The sequence below is a fragment of the Mobula birostris genome, chromosome X (assembly GCF_030028105.1).
Source record: "Mobula birostris isolate sMobBir1 chromosome X, sMobBir1.hap1, whole genome shotgun sequence".
NCBI lineage: Eukaryota > Metazoa > Chordata > Chondrichthyes > Myliobatiformes > Myliobatidae > Mobula > Mobula birostris.
In genome coordinates, this window is record NC_092402.1 from 43,537,821 (window position 1) to 43,553,724 (window position 15,904).

The window sequence follows — 15,904 nt, forward strand, 5'->3', positions numbered from 1 at the left end:
GTCCAGTACTTCTCTCCTGTGTGCTTCTGGGCCTATTTTATCATACACACAAAATATTTGGACATCATAATCTGGTGACACACAGGACTATGCTGCCTAATGTTGTATGGTAGAGCTAACTTATTCCAAACCCAGGTTTAATGTTGAGATTTATTTGAGAAATTTGACATTGTACTGGACCTTCAGTTTAGCTGTCCTGTTCTGTCTCTAGTTGAAGAATGCAGACGCAGTATTGGAGTATGAAAGAATAGCTGAAATTGACTTTGGGAAAAGAGATTTCAGAAAGGTAATCCTCCATTCCTTCATAAGTACGTTAATAAAAATGAATTAAACATTAACTTGTAACAACTTGGGAATTAAAAGATTTTTTAAAATGTGGTAATACCTAAGCATCCAGCTCAGAGAAGAAAATTTGGGGAAACTGAAAATGTGCGAAAATTCAGTGAAGTTTTTGGTTGATGGCTTTGCAAGTTGATATAAGACAATTTCCACTTATCCATTGCTACTAAAATAGAATTAATTGATTTGAACTCAAAAGGTTGAACTGTTTAATCACCTCTTAAATGCATTCTTCCCCATACTCTGGCAAAAAAATTGCCTGCTTTCCGTAGCTGGTTAGTATAACCTGCCGTAAAACTGCAGTCAATCTTTACTTAGAAGTTTGTCCTCTGTCACGTGCCAAACACCCAATATAGCAGCATCAGCATGTTGTTCAAAATTTGGCCGTTAGTGTTACCGGAATCAAATTTCTGAACCAGTGCCCAATTCACAGCCACTGCAGTATTGGAAATTTAGCACATTGCAACCGAAGATAAATTTCTATTCCAATGCTTCAATACCAAAACGTGGCTTATGAAAGCAAATGCACCCACTGTTTTAATTCTTTCTGATTCACTTCTACCTACTCTATATTTGACTTATTTTTCTTTAACTTTTTGAGTTCAAGTCACTTAATTCTTTCTTAGTTATTGAAAGAATTCTTGTGCCTTTCAAAACTCCCTTTGAATTCTGATTAAATTAAAGAACTAATTGCACAGTGTCCTATGTCATATCTCTTTGACTTATCTCAGGTTGTATATTGTATGGATCGTGCCCTTGAGTTTGCTCCTGTCTGTCACCGCTTCAAAATCCTTAAAGCTGAATGTTTGGCATTACTTGGTCGCTACCCTGATGCTCAATCAGTGGCAAGGTATATATTCATTTTTGAGTGCTGTGACCTTACAAATGTTACTTTGCATTTTTTAAAAATATTCTCCACATTCCACAAGGGTTGTTAGTTAGTAGTGGGTGGCATGGTAGCGTAGTGGTAATCCCGTCACTTTACAGTGCCAGTAATCACCGATAGGGGTTCGATTCCCGCTGCTGTATGAAGTTTGTACATTCTCCCCATGACCGTGTGGGATTCCTCTAGGTGCTCCAGTTTCTTCCCATATTCCAAAGATGTATGGTTAGAGTTAATGAGTTATGGGCATGGTATGTTGGTGCTGGAAGTATGGCGACACTTGAGGGCTGTCCCCAACATAATCCTTGGACTGTGTTGGTCGGCAATGCAAAATGATGCATTTCACTGTATGTTTCAATGGTTCAAGGTAATATTTATTATCAAAGTATGTATGCAGTATACAACTCTGAGATTCGTCTTCTCCAGACAGCTACAAAGCAAAGAAAACTGTGGAAGCCTTTCAAAGAACAACGTCAACCCCCTGCCCCCCATACACAAAAAAATACATTATGCAAACGGCAACAAGAACATCAAACCCTTCCCTCCTCCCTCCCCGTGCACGAAGATACAAATTGCGCAAATGGCAACAGAAGCATCAAGTGCCCATGCACAAAAAACAAAATGCACAAACGGCAAGAGCATCAAACCCCCAAGCGCAAAAAAACAAGTCATGCAAACAGCAACAAGAGCATCAAACTCACAAGTGCAAAAAAATTATGCAAGTGGCAACAAAAGCATCAAATGCCCATGCACAAAAAACAAAATGCACAAACAGCAAGAGCATCAAAGCCCCAAGCGCAAAAAAAATCGTGCAACAAGAACATCAAACCCCCGTGTGCAAACAAAAATTGTGCAAATGGCAACAAGAGCATAAAGGCCTCACGCGCAAAAAAATTGTGCAAATGGCAACAAGAACATCAAACCCCCGTGTGCAAACAAAAATTGTGCAAATGGCAACAAGAGCATCAAACCCCCGTGTGCAAACAAAAATTGTGCAAATGGCAACAAGAGCATCAAACCCCCGTGTGCAAACAAAAATTGTGCAAATGGCAACAAGAACATCAAACCCCCGTGTGCAAACAAAAATTGTGCAAATGGCAACAAGAACATCAAACCCCCGTGTGCAAACAAAAATTGTGCAAATGGCAACAAGAACATCAAACCCCCGTGTGCAAACAAAAATTGTGCAAATGGCAACAAGAACATCAAACCCCTGTGTGCAAACAAAAATTGTGCAAATGGCAACAAGAGCATCAAGGCCTCACGCACAAAAAAATTGTGCAAATGGCACCAAGAACATCAAACCCCCGTGTGCAAAAATAACAAGTCGCATAAAGAGCAGCAAGAAAGAATGAACAAAAACATAGAATATAAAAACATGTAATCAAGAGTCCAGTTGAACTGCAGTCTAATCCATAAACCACAGACCCAGAACTTTGTACATGTGACAAATAAAGCTAATCTTTAACTGTAGGCCACTTTGCATTTTGAGCAAGTAGATTAGTAAAAAATCATTGCTTTCTTCCATCTACACCAGTTTCTGAAGAACAAAGCATGCTGTAGATAGAGAAACAGGCCAAATATAGATTTGGTCAAAGTCAAATTTATTGATATATACTCATGTATGCACAAGTGCAATGAAAAATTTACTTGCAGCAACATCACGGGCACACAGCATTGGAGGCACCACCTTCACAAGAGCAACATGCATTAGGCATGAATTATACAAGAAAAAAAAAGACAAATTCCATTGTGCTGCAAAATGCTCATGGTGGTGCTATAATGAGGTAGTGATTAGCGTTGTGCAGATTGGTTCAAGAACTGAATGGTTGAAGGAAAGTAGCTGTTCTTGAACCTGCTGATGTGGAATTTCGGGCTTCTGTCCCTCCTGCCCAACGGTAGTGGCAAGAAGATGATATGGTATGGATGGTGGGAATCCTTGTTGATAGGTGTTGCCTTCTTGAGGTCAGCGCTCATGTAACTACTTCTGATGGTAGGGAGAGATGTGCCCATGATGTATTGGGCTGAGTCCACTACTCTTTGTGTCTTCTTACATTATTGTGCATTTGAATTGCTATGCAGACCATATTGAAACCAGTCAGGATATTTGTATCTGCAGAGATTTGTTAGAATGTTTGGTGTTCCTGATCAACCCCTGTTTGAAAAATGTATATATTTATTGGGCTTTGTTGTGACGCCTTCTTTCAAGTAGTCTCGGTGATCTGCCACAAGCGAAGAATGCCTGTGCTGTTATAGTGTTGCCAATGTCCAATGAATCAAATGAACTTGTATCTATGCTATCTAAGCTATAGGCAGCCAGGCGTTTTAATTCCTTTACCATTAAAGGCTGCCTATAGTTTTAACAAAGTAATGTACTGTTTTGTTTCAAACTTTATGCATCTGATGATAACTAGTTAGTTATTTTTGCTTTAAAAAACCTGTTCTGCCTTTTCTGCTTGTTCTTTCTCTTTGAAGTAAGGACCCAATTAGGCACGAGCTTGTTGGACCGGAAGGGCCAGTTATTATGCTATATCAATAAATTTAAAAATACACCTTCCTGTTCTTTACTATCATCCTGCAATAACTTTGTTTTTGAGTATTTACTCCAATTCTCTCTTGCCACCACCACCAGTTCAGATTTACTCAACTCATTGCGTTTAAAAAACAACAAAAAAAAGAATCTTTTATCAAAATTACTCAATCTGTGCCCTCAGTGTACTGACTCTTTTTGTCAATAGAAGCAGTGTCTGCACATCTACACTATTAAAACTCTTCTTTTTCACTAACAAGACTGACAGATTCTCTGTTAATCTCTGCTCCAGTATCAACAACCCCCACATCTTTTAATTTGCCCAAACAACTAGGGTATCAACAATAATTTGTCTGTTTTTGTTTCAGTGATATTTTGCGGATGGATTCAACTAATGCAGATGCTTTGTACGTGAGAGGACTTTGCCTTTACTATGAGGACTGTATTGAAAAAGCTGTGCAATTTTTTGTCCAGGCTTTAAGAATGGCACCTGATCATGTAAAGGCTCGACTTGCATGCAGGGTAGGTACTGATAGCCCTCTTACAGGGCCCAGAGACAAAAAGATTGATAATGTTCTTACTGCAGTAATTTTTTTTTGTGTGAAAGGGACTTCTTTCTGATTTAGTGGCATATTGAAGTGTTTAAAATGATTAGAGTTCTTTTAAGTGTCAGTCACAAGAATGATAGGAGACTTGATTCCATTTTTTATATGCAAGTAACTGGGTAATGATTCATCTAGTTATTGTGAAACCTGAATCAAAGGTTGCCAACAAGGATAAAAAGAGGGGAGGGAGAATGGAATGCACCAAGTAGCAGGTTTAGAGGAGAAACAGAAACTCGGGACGTTTCTTGAATTTTGTTTTAGCTTGCCAGCTGGTTGTATTGGCTATGGCAGTGATGAAGCAACAAAGCCAAATAAAATGTTCTAAACTTAAATCGCCTTAATATTTTTACAAAAAGAATTGCAAATTGCTTTCATTTTTCAATTCTTTATAATGGTGGATTTTGCATTTCTGTTATCTTGAAATAATATTTTAAATTCCTGGGTGTCACTATCTCAGAGGACCTGTCCTGGACCTATCATGTAATATAATTGCAAAGAAAGCATGATAGCGCCTCTACTTCCTTAGGAGTCTGCAGAAATTCAGCATGACATCAAAAACTTCGACAGACTTCTATAGATGTGTAGCGGAAAGTGTGCTGACAAAGCTGCATTATGGCCTGGTATGGGAACACCAATGCCTTTGAATAGAAAATCCTGCAAAAGGTAGTGGATTTGACCCAGTATATCATGGGTAAAGCCCTCCAACCATTGAGCACATCTACATGAAACACTGGTAGGAAAGCAGCATCCATCATGAAAGAACCTCACCACCGAGGCCATGCTCTCTTCTCGCTGCTGCCATCGGGTAGAAGGTAGAAGTGCCTCAGATCTTGTATCACCAGGTTCAAGAACAGTTACTACCCCTCAATCATCAGGCTCTTGAACTACACTCATCTATTGAGATATTTCCACAACAAATTATCTCACTTGAAGGACTCTTTATCTTGTTATTTCTTGCTATTTATTTATATTTGCATTTGCACAGTTTGTTGTCTTCAGCATTCTAGTTGATCTTTCATTTATCCTGTTTACAGTTACTATTCTGCAGATCTGTTGAGTATGCCCACAGGAAAAAGAATCTCAGGGTTGTATGTGGTGACACACATGTGCTCTGATCAAATTTACTTTGAGTTTTGGGTACTGGTATACATACTTGTGCAGGTTTGATTTAGTGAATCTGTTTGAGTGTTCATCTGTATTGCCTGAGTAAAGCTTGGAGTGAAAAATCAGATGGCAAAATCTTCAAGGCTGTGATCTAGCCTGTTTGATTTTCATAGAAATATACAATGTGGAAGTGAAGCCACTCAGTCCACCTAACCAACATCAATCAAAATACTGCTATCTAACATAATCCTAGTTTCCAGATCTGAGTTAAGATCTTATAGAATATGGCACTTAAGTGTTTATCCAAGTATTTTTGATTGGAAGAATATTTTTGGGCAGTGAGATGCAGACTACTCTCCAGTTCCTTCCAATAATTAAAGATAATACAACTAGCAGAAGGACAAATTTCATAACACTTGTAATGCAGATAAAAGCACTCAGTAATCGTTAAGCTATCAGGTGCATTATGTCTAAGTAGAATAAAATCAGCCTTGATGCATGAGGAAGAGCTTTGGATCAACAAGTAATCTGAATGTATTTCTGTAAATCAGATGGTCAGTATTTGCATTGAATGGATTGTTTTCTGCCATTCTCTAATTATTCACCACTGAATTTTGTATATTTTTGTGAATTGGTATAGTAACCAATAAATCCTGTATTATTAAAAGCATTGTTAGATCGTTACAATTTGCGTAGTTATAACTAGACCCTGTGGAAGACTTCATAATATCTGCAGTTTTCGGCATAAATGCAGAAATTTGTTTCAAATATTTTACCAGTTCATGATACTCAAGTAATTTTATAACTAAAACAATATTTTCTGTTATCATCTTGCATGGGAAGCAAAATGTTTGCAGTAGCAACTGGGACATAGAGGAGTAGTTTCTTCATTTGCTTTAAATAAATCAAAGCCATAAATAATCAATTGGCTGTTGTCTCAGATATGTTCCACAAAAATGTAAGAACATTGTTTTTACACGGCTCTGTGGATTATTGTGACGCTAAGATGTACATTGTACAAATTCATTTTTTTATCAGCATTACAGCGAAGCAATGACAATCACAAACTTCTAGCCAAAGTGACTGGGAAGTCCTTTCCCATGGTACATTTCTAAAGTACAGGTGATTCATGAGTAATTTCATGTTTGATAGTAGAATAGTTCAGTGGTTGAGGCAAAACGTTTTCATGGTGGGGGTAAACCATGCGAAAGTACTGCTGGAAATCAACCCAAGATATCGACTAATGGTCCTGATCCAGGGTCTCGACCTGAAACGTCCGCTTCGACATTTTTGCCTCCTCAAATGCTGCTTGTCCCACTGAGTTATTTCAGCATACTTTTATTTTTGTTCTGAATGCTTTAAGTACAATCAGTTGATGCTCTTCTGAGTCTCTTGAATGAGAAAGTTTGGAGGGGGAAGATTATGTAAACTTTTTAGAAAAATTGCACAAGGTTTTTAAAATTTTCCTTTGAACATATTTGCCACACCATAAAATACCCTTGTGCGTCTATTTTATTTTATTAACAGTTATCCATTAATTTCTGCAATTGCATTCAGCAGCAGTAACTGTTTATCCCGTCAGTGCATTACTGGCTTCACAATGTCAGGCACTAGCAGCATGAACAACTGAAGCTACAGTTGCACTGGTCCCTGTCATGGTTCCTCAACACTGAAGCAGGTATAGCTTCAAGATAACTAGTTTCTAACATTCATTTCATATGACTTGTGTGAGGGGCTGAAATGAAAACTCAATGCATAGCTTGTCATTCAGTGTCTGGAAAATGGAGGAAACGGTAATATTTTGGGTGGGAACCCTGATCAGCGCTATTGAATCTAATGAGTATTGTTCCTGAAACATATCTCAGGTGCCTGAGAATGAGCTGCTTGTGATCCTTTTTTTAGTGAGGAAAAGATGCATGGACACAGAAAAGAGGTTTTTTTCTTTTGAAATTTCTGTTACTTTTAGAATGTCTTGAACAATTGAAATTTCAATGGAAGAGTTTTCGTGGTAAAGTGAATATTTATGCTCAGATGTTATTTTTTGACGTTTGACCTGAGACAGCAGTGTGGCGGTATTTGTTTTCTTTCTGCAAACAGAATGCTAAAGCATTGCGAGCAAAGAAGGAAGAAGGGAACAGGGCTTTTAAAGAAGGATCATTTGACAAGGCATTTGAACTTTACACAGAAGCTCTGAAAATTGATCCAAATAACATCAAAACTAATGCTAAATTGTACTGTAATCGGGGCACAGTAGGCTCCAAGGTAAGTTTCTTGTTATTTTTGTTATTTAGTTGTTACAAGTGTAAAGTTTACTGAAACAGTTGTGCAAGTAGACAGTGTGGTGAAGACAACATTTAGCATACTGACCTTCATCGGTCAGGCAATCAAGTTATGGAGTAGGGCCATAATGTTGCAGTTAAGTAAAACATTGGTGAGACCACACTGAGTATTGTGCACAGTTTTGGTCACCCTGTTACAGGAAAGACATTGCCAAGCTGGGAAGGGTGCAGAAGAGATTTACAAGAATGATGTCAGGAATGGAGGGCCTGAGTCATAGGGAAAGGATGTCCATGTAGATCTTTACTCTTTGGAGCTTAGGAGAATGAGGGGTGATCTCATAGAAGTTTATCAGGTCACTCGTCTGAGTGCTACTGGTAACATGTAACAATCTGTGGAATGCTCTGCCTCAGAAGGCAGTGGAGGCCAATTCTCTGGATGCTTTCAAGAAAGAGTTAGGTAGAGCTCTTAAAGATAGTGGAGTCAAGGGATATGGGGAGAAGGCAGGCATGGGGTACTGATTGTGGATGATCAGCCATGATCACAATGAATGGCGGTGCTGGCTCGAAGGGCCAAATGGCCTACTTCACCTATTGTCTGTTGTAACCCAGTACTACCTGTCGCGTGGTCAGCGACTAAACCGGCTCCCCCACCTGGTGAGGAGGGTGGCTAGACACCCTGCAGGATGAAAAACAAGACCTGTCAAAGGGCAGATGAACCCTCTCGTAGGGTCAACGGCCATCTAGCAAACACGTGCCGTGAAGCGTGGAAAGCGCATCCCTTGCATCAAAGCTTGGTCTGGCCATTCACTGCAACAAAATTCCCCCAGCCGTCTTGGACCCCACCATGCCGCTGGATCCAGGAGGGGATGTCGAGAGGGTGGGTCTGGACCTGTACAACCCCCTACTCACCTAAAATCCACTCATGCACACGCTGTTCCTTTCATATCAAACCCCACTAACTGAAAAGAACCATCATCATCCTATGGGATGGATAGCCAGAGAGAGATAACATTATGAGAGGTAGGGATAAGGTAAACACTCGTAGTCTTTCCCAGGGTCAGAGAGTTAAAAACTAGAGGCTACAGATTCAAGATAAGAGGGGCGAGATTTAAAAGAGACCTCCTTTACGCAGAGGGTAGAGAGTACCTGAAATAAAATGCCAGAAGTAGTTGTGGTGGGTATAATTGCAACATGTAAGAGGCTTTAGGATAGGTATGTGGAGGGGAAGGGCTTAGAGGGTTGTAGGACAAATGTGAGCAACTGGGACTAGCAAGGAGGATGCCATGGTTGGCATGGACCAATTGGACTAAAGGGCCTCTTTCTGTGCTGTATTACTCTATGACTAGTAGTCATAAGGTTTGGATAATATGAATATTTTGTCGACTCATTATTTCTTCTGGGGCTAGATAAATCCCACAGACCAAATTAATTCCAAAGCCTGGGTTAGGTGGTGATAGCTATTCTGGTGAAATGTCGGGTGGGAGGTGGGTAAGCTAGCTGGCATCAGCTTGGGAAGGAGGGGAGAAGGGGTATGAAGATTGAATGAAATTACTGCTTGAATCAATATCCAGTAATCCTTGTACATCGAGTGAGGACATGATGGAGTTTAGTTTAGAGCTTGCCCTTCCCCTTTTACCACATGCTTGGATACCACTCACTGAATATGCTAGCGATCTCAACAATAGAATCAATTTGTGACTCGATGCTTATAGGATAGAGTAGGGAAGGTTATAAGGGACAAAAGAATCAGCTGTAAGCAATAAATAAACAGTAATGTTTTCTTTAAATATGAGAAAGATATGCTTCACTGAAACCTGGCATGACTTTATATTGCCATTATTGCTACTACAGTTGTTACATATCTGCAACTATGATAAAATCATTGCACAAGTTTAAAGGGGATCTTCAAGTTAATTTGAATTACATTATCAGTAACGAAATTCCAACTATAGAATATTACAAATGGCTTTCTGATTAAACAAAGTTTGTTAGTGTGATCTGAACATTTAAAAATGCAGCACTGAAGTAAAGGACAGTAGAGGCAAAGTCTGAAGTACAGGCAGAGGAAGACTGATTTTGGTAAGCAAGCTGTGAAAGGTTACCACAGATGACTGGAATTAGGAGTTGAGATTGTGAACAAACTAGTTATGATTTTAAATGATGACGCATCTTTGAGAGGCTGGCATTTTCTTGTTCCTAACATCTACAGTGAGAAGTCCATGTTATAGTTGGAGAAACACAGTTGTAACAAATAAAATATGGTTTATGAAAAACCTGCTTAAAAAGTTATTAAGGAATACTAAATTTGTTGGTTGTTGCGTGTTTTACAGCTCAATAAGATGCAGCAAGCAATAGAAGACTGCACAAATGCAATAAAACTTGATGACACATATATCAAGGCTTACATGAGACGGGCACAGTGGTGAGCAGCATGTTTGGATTGAATTTCAGCTTTTCATTGTGTCAGAATGTGCATTTGGTTTGACCTATGGCATCACTGGGAATTGGATTGAGACTTTGAATTTCACAAAGCACTTACAGGCTGCTGTCAGACTTTGGCTGTCACTCTAGTTTTGGACAGGAGTTTAAAGAAAATATTGGGATAGAAATTGTTCCCATGTTGCTGCTATCAATTGTACATTAAAATGGCAGCTGCATGTTATATTCCACTTTAACGTCAATGCAATGGCAGTGTAGAACCCTCTATCAAGACCATAATACCATAATTTAGAGATTATGTTGTTGTTGAGTGCCATTGAGTTGTCGTCAACTCATGGCAACCCTATGGATAGTGTCGTCCATAGGGTTTTCGTGGCAAGATACGGAAGATGCCAGGCTTTTCGTGCAGATACTGCTGCTGCCCAGGTTGGAACCCGGCCGGATTTGAATTCAGGACCAACCGACATGAATGCTTCATCTTTTATTTTGATTTGGGGGATTTTTGTGTCCATGTGATTGGAGAGGCAGCTGCTCTTTTAACATCATAGACCTGAATTCCTTGAACTGACTCCGAAATACCAGTTTACTTTTAATCCTATGGCTAGGCTTGAACCGGTGGCCCTCTTACACAGTCAGACATACAAGTGACTGCCATAGGTTCCTGTTGGTGTAGCTGCAGTTGATTGAGAGTATGCAAGTAAATGTTGGTTTTAAAAAGACATTTTGTATCTGGCAAAGTGTTCATGTTAACTGTTTACTGTTTGTTTATTGTTATACCTTTTGTAGTTATATGGATACAGAACAATATGAAGAGGCTGTAAGAGATTATGAGAAAATATACCAAACAGAAAAAACAAAAGGTAAACTAGTAAATCCTCTCAGTGAGTGTTTATGATTAGATCAATTTGATGTAAAGCCCCCTCAAAACGTGGACTATTTCAAAATAATATGTCTTCAGTAAAGCAATCAAAATTCTTGGCTGCACTTTATGGTGGCATGTGAGATCAAGTGTGTGTGACATTGTGTTTGCCAGTAAGCCTTGTTTCTGGTAGCTATATACAATTACACTAACCCAATAAATTGTGTTCATATTAAGGCTGTTAAGAACTAAGTGATTTACCAAATTGGAGGTGAGTTGATGAAGCTCTTGTCTACTTTAGGGCCAGGCCTAACCTACTTTTATCTCCACCAAATTGTACTTTCTTAATAAAGGTAGTCAGACTGCTGATTATTTATTCATTGAAATTTTTTTGGGTGGAGCGCAAGTATAGAACCAAGTCAATGGATAGATGTTGAATTTGCCAAACGGTAGAAATAAAACGGGTACTGAGTGGGGTTTAATGGACTCAATGCCTTGCATTGAGTTTTTTTTTGAAAGTTCCATAACCGCAAAATTTTCTGTGGCAGTTGGAATTTTTTCATTTCTCTAAATTTTAATGGTTTTATAGAATTCCATTACCAAACTTTAATGCAGAAGGATCTGCAACGTAAGCTCTTCAATTTCTTTCTCTAAAATTGACTTGTGTTCTGTTGAGTATATAAAAAGATTTTTTTTAACTTGTAAGATAATCTTTTAACTTCAAATCCGTTGAATGTCACGGGATGCATTCTGATGTGAGAGGCAATTTAGTTTGTGTAAAAAGAGCCTCCAGTCCTCTATCACTGAATCACATGGACCAATCTATTTTTATTTCCATTGACCCAGTCAAGCCAATTCCATGTGTTAATTGTGCCGTGTGAGGAGCATCCTGATGTCAATTTTAAATTTCTTTAAGTAATCTGTATTTATGCTCATAATTTTCAGAATAGTATTGGTGAGTTATAATAGGTTTTATCACAAATGGCAGTGTGTCACCCAGACATCACATTTAACCTTGACCATGAATAGCTAAATTTTGTGGTGTATTTCACTATTGTTAGCCTATAAGTCTTATTATAAATTCTGCAAAACTAGCTCTTTGGTGTATCTGGGATTTGAGCGTTTTAATTTAAAATCTGGCTGTCTTTATTTGTGCTTGCAATAAGAGAATTTTAGTAAAGTGAGAATGACTTTAAAATGGCTTTAAACTCCCTTACAACACGCAAAATGCTGGAGGAACTCAGCAGGTCAGGCATCATCCATGGAAAAGAATAAACAGTCAACATTTTGGGCTGAGACTCTTCAGAACTGCCCAGGCTCTGCGCAGTATGAAAGAGTATGAGTTTTCATAGAGTATTAATAAATATTTTTTATGGTTAGGTTTTTGTTTATGATACTGCAGCAATCTATTCCTCTGGACTTCAATCACTTCAATTTAAAATTTACTGTGACATAGTATTTCAGCACTTCAAGTGAATATCAGGGAAGGATATTTGAAGATTCCAGATTTTGGGCCTGACTTTGGCTGCATCTTGTTACAATGTGTTATTTTTAAAATAATGATGACTGAAGATTTAAATAACAAATATGAAGAAAGAACTAAGTCTTAACTTTCATCTTGAAGATGAAACTAAAGCATAAAATGTTAGATGTATAGAGTAGTGGTGCTTGAGTCCTAGGGAAGAAAGAGATGATTACTTTTGCGTGTAGATCTTTCATATAGTAATTTTTTTATGTACATGGAAAATCATAAGATGAAAAGAGTGAGGAAGAAATCACAGCCTCAGTAATGTAGAAGAGTTAATGGAATGAATTAATTGCTTAATAATAATCTCAGTGGTACTTGGAAAAGAATTTGGGGGAGCAAAATGAAGAGTTTAAGATTAAAAATGCATGGGAAAGCTCACAAGAAAGAAAATATATCTGTAAAGGAAGGAGACCCTGGGAAAAAATTATGCCTAATACTTCAAGCTTAATGATGAAAATTCCTAGTTATTAGACTGCCTGTTGGCGGAGCATATTCCAAAATGCCTAGGGAGCCTTAATTTTGTGTTTTCTTTTCCATAGAACATAAGCAGCTTCTTAAGAATGCTCAGTTTGAATTGAAAAAGAGCAAACGAAAAGATTATTATAAAATTCTTGGTGTTGACAAAACTGCTTCAGAAGATGAAATTAAGAAAGCCTATAGGAAGAGAGCACTAATGCATCACCCAGGTAAGGCAGGGTTGTGTATATTGTCCCAACAGTTGCCTGCAAACTGAGTTTATTGGATGTTCAGTGTTTTTTGAGTCTGAGCACAGTCAAGCATGATTTTCCTGCATCTTCAATCTTTTGTGTGTCTCCTGCATTCTTTGCATTGATGCTCAAGATGTTAACACCTACACACTTTTATTTATTTTCTGCACCTAATTAATTCTCATGCCTAGCAAAGAGCTTTCAATGCCATCTAATGTATTTCAAAAGCGGAGGGGTGTGATGACTTGCAGAGCTTTAAAACATGAGAAGGCCACGTAAGATAAATAGTCAAATCGTTTTTCCCACAGCAGGGCACCGGTTTGAGGTAAGAAGGGAGAAATTTAAAGGAACTCTGACACTTAATTTTTTTCCAGAGAGAGAGAGAGAGAGTGTGAACAAGCTGCCAGAGGATGTGGAAGGAGCAGATACAATTCCAGCATTTAAAAGCTGTTTGGATAGGTACCTGGATCGGAAAAGCAAATAGGGAAACGGGCCTATTGCAGGCAGATGGGATTAGTGTAGTTAAGTGACACTGTTGGCAGGGACAAGAGGGAATTCGAATTGGTTTATTATTGTCACATGTACTAAGGTACAGTGTAAAGCTTGTCTTGCACACTGTTCATACAGATCAGATCATTAGACAGTGTACTGAGGTAGTGCAAGGTAAAACAATAAGAGAATGCAAAATGAACCGTAACAACTACAGAGAAAGTGCCATGTAGGTAAACAATAAGATTCAAGATTATAACTGGGTAGATTGTGAGGGCAAGAGCCCCATCTTGCTGTACTAGAGAACATCCAGTAGTCTTATAACAGCAAGGTCGTCTTACAACAGTGAACTAGAAATCCCTGTTTCTGATCTGTATGTGTCTTTTAAGTTTGTCTGATGCTTTATATGTGTAGAAATTGATTGTATTTGGCTGCCACCTAGTGTAATATTTGAAAATTACCCTTGTACATTTGAGGTGAAATTGATTGAATTCACAGTTGTATAAAGATGTTTTATTAGCTAGAAAATAGGGTAAATTAATCGATTGAAGCTGGGAGTGAGCTTTTCCTTGCTCATCTATTTTTTTTATGCCCCTGTTGCTCTATTTTGCAAATATTATGCTATAATCACTCTCTGTTCTTTCACGGCATTGATGGAGTTAAGAGCTCCATCCAGTGGTAGAATCAGGTTTAATATCACTGGCATATGTTGTGAAATTAGTTTTGTGGAAGCAGTACTTTGCAATACATAAAAACTATAAATTGCAATAAGCGTTTGTGTGTGCATGTGTAACAGAAGGGAAGAAGCTGTGCCTGAAACATTAGTGTGCTCTTCAGGCTCCTGTACTGCCTTGATGGTAGCAATGAGCAGAGGGCATGTCCTGAGTGATGGGGGTCCTTAAAGATGGATGCTGTCTTTTTGAGGCATCACCTCAGTGCTGGGAAGGCTCGTGCCCATGATGGAGGAGGCTAAGCTTACAACTTGCTATATACCATACAAATACTGTAGTCTGTTTTATCTGTCTCATGTTGATTTTTACCTTGAATTTTTATTAAAAGATTTAGACTATCTATGCCTCTCATAATTTTATTTGCTTTGCACCCTCAACCACCTCCACTCCAAGGAAAACATACTCAGCTTATCCAATCTCTTTCTTAACTAAAGTCCCCCATTCCAGGAAATTCTGGTGAATCTCCTGTATTTTCCAGTGTAATCCCATTATTCCAATAGTGTAGTGACCAGAACTGTATACAGTGCTCCCAAATATGGCATAACCATTGATTTGTAAAGTTGATATATTACATCCCAACTCTTATATCTATACAGCATGCTGTATGACTTATTTATCAGCCTGGGGACCTGTGTTGCCACTTTTATGGAATTGTGGATTTAAACTTCTCTGTTCATCAACATTACTTAATGCCTTGCCATTTGCTTTATATGTCCTACCCCTATTTGACTTTCTAAAATTCATCACCTTGCAAATGTTGAGATTGAATTCCATCTGCCAGTGCTCTGTCGAACTTTCCATCTGATCAGTATTCTCCTATACCCTTGGACAATTTTCCTCATTATGCACAAAACTAGTTTGTGCCATCCACAAACTTATTTACTATACCTCCTACCTTCACATCAAAGTTGTTTATACCAAAAACAGTCAATGACCCAGCACCAATCCCTGCAGAACATCACTAATCACAGACATTCAATCAGATAAACATCTTTCTACTACCCTCAATGCCCATATCATTAAGCCAAATTTGGATTCAATTAGCCAGCTCATCTAGGATCTCGTGTTCCTTAACCTTCTGGACCAGCCTAGTATGCAGGACTCTGTTCTTCGTTTTTTTTTCCCCCTCTCCCTCCTTTATTAAATATTTGGTGTTAATTTCTCCAGTACCTTTTTTTTAAACAATGCTAATGATGCTGATAATTGATGCTTCAAGCTCATCAATTACTGTGAACTTCTCACAGAATTGCAGTGATGCAGCATGAAAACGTGTCTGTTGGCCTCCAGAGTCCACAGCAGACATTCATTTACACTAATCCCACACTAATTCTATTTTATTTTCCCCACAATCCCTTCAGTTAACCTACATCTTTCCTAAATTATTTACAGAAATTTTATTTCTTTTACGAAA

At 38.4% G+C, this 15,904-nt stretch overlaps 1 protein-coding gene across 1 annotated transcript in view; it reads left to right on the forward strand.

Annotated features, from left to right (window-relative positions):
* Nucleotides 1–15,904, forward strand: part of dnajc7 (DnaJ (Hsp40) homolog, subfamily C, member 7) — a 37,276-nt gene that overhangs the window by 18,450 nt on the left and 2,922 nt on the right. The window contains exons 5-11 of the mRNA XM_072249718.1: nt 212–286; nt 1,071–1,189; nt 4,121–4,274; nt 7,559–7,723; nt 10,071–10,162; nt 10,966–11,039; nt 13,106–13,252. Coding sequence (XP_072105819.1) covers nt 212–286; nt 1,071–1,189; nt 4,121–4,274; nt 7,559–7,723; nt 10,071–10,162; nt 10,966–11,039; nt 13,106–13,252 — 826 coding nt within the window. The remainder of the gene's footprint in view (nt 1–211; nt 287–1,070; nt 1,190–4,120; nt 4,275–7,558; nt 7,724–10,070; nt 10,163–10,965; nt 11,040–13,105; nt 13,253–15,904) is intronic.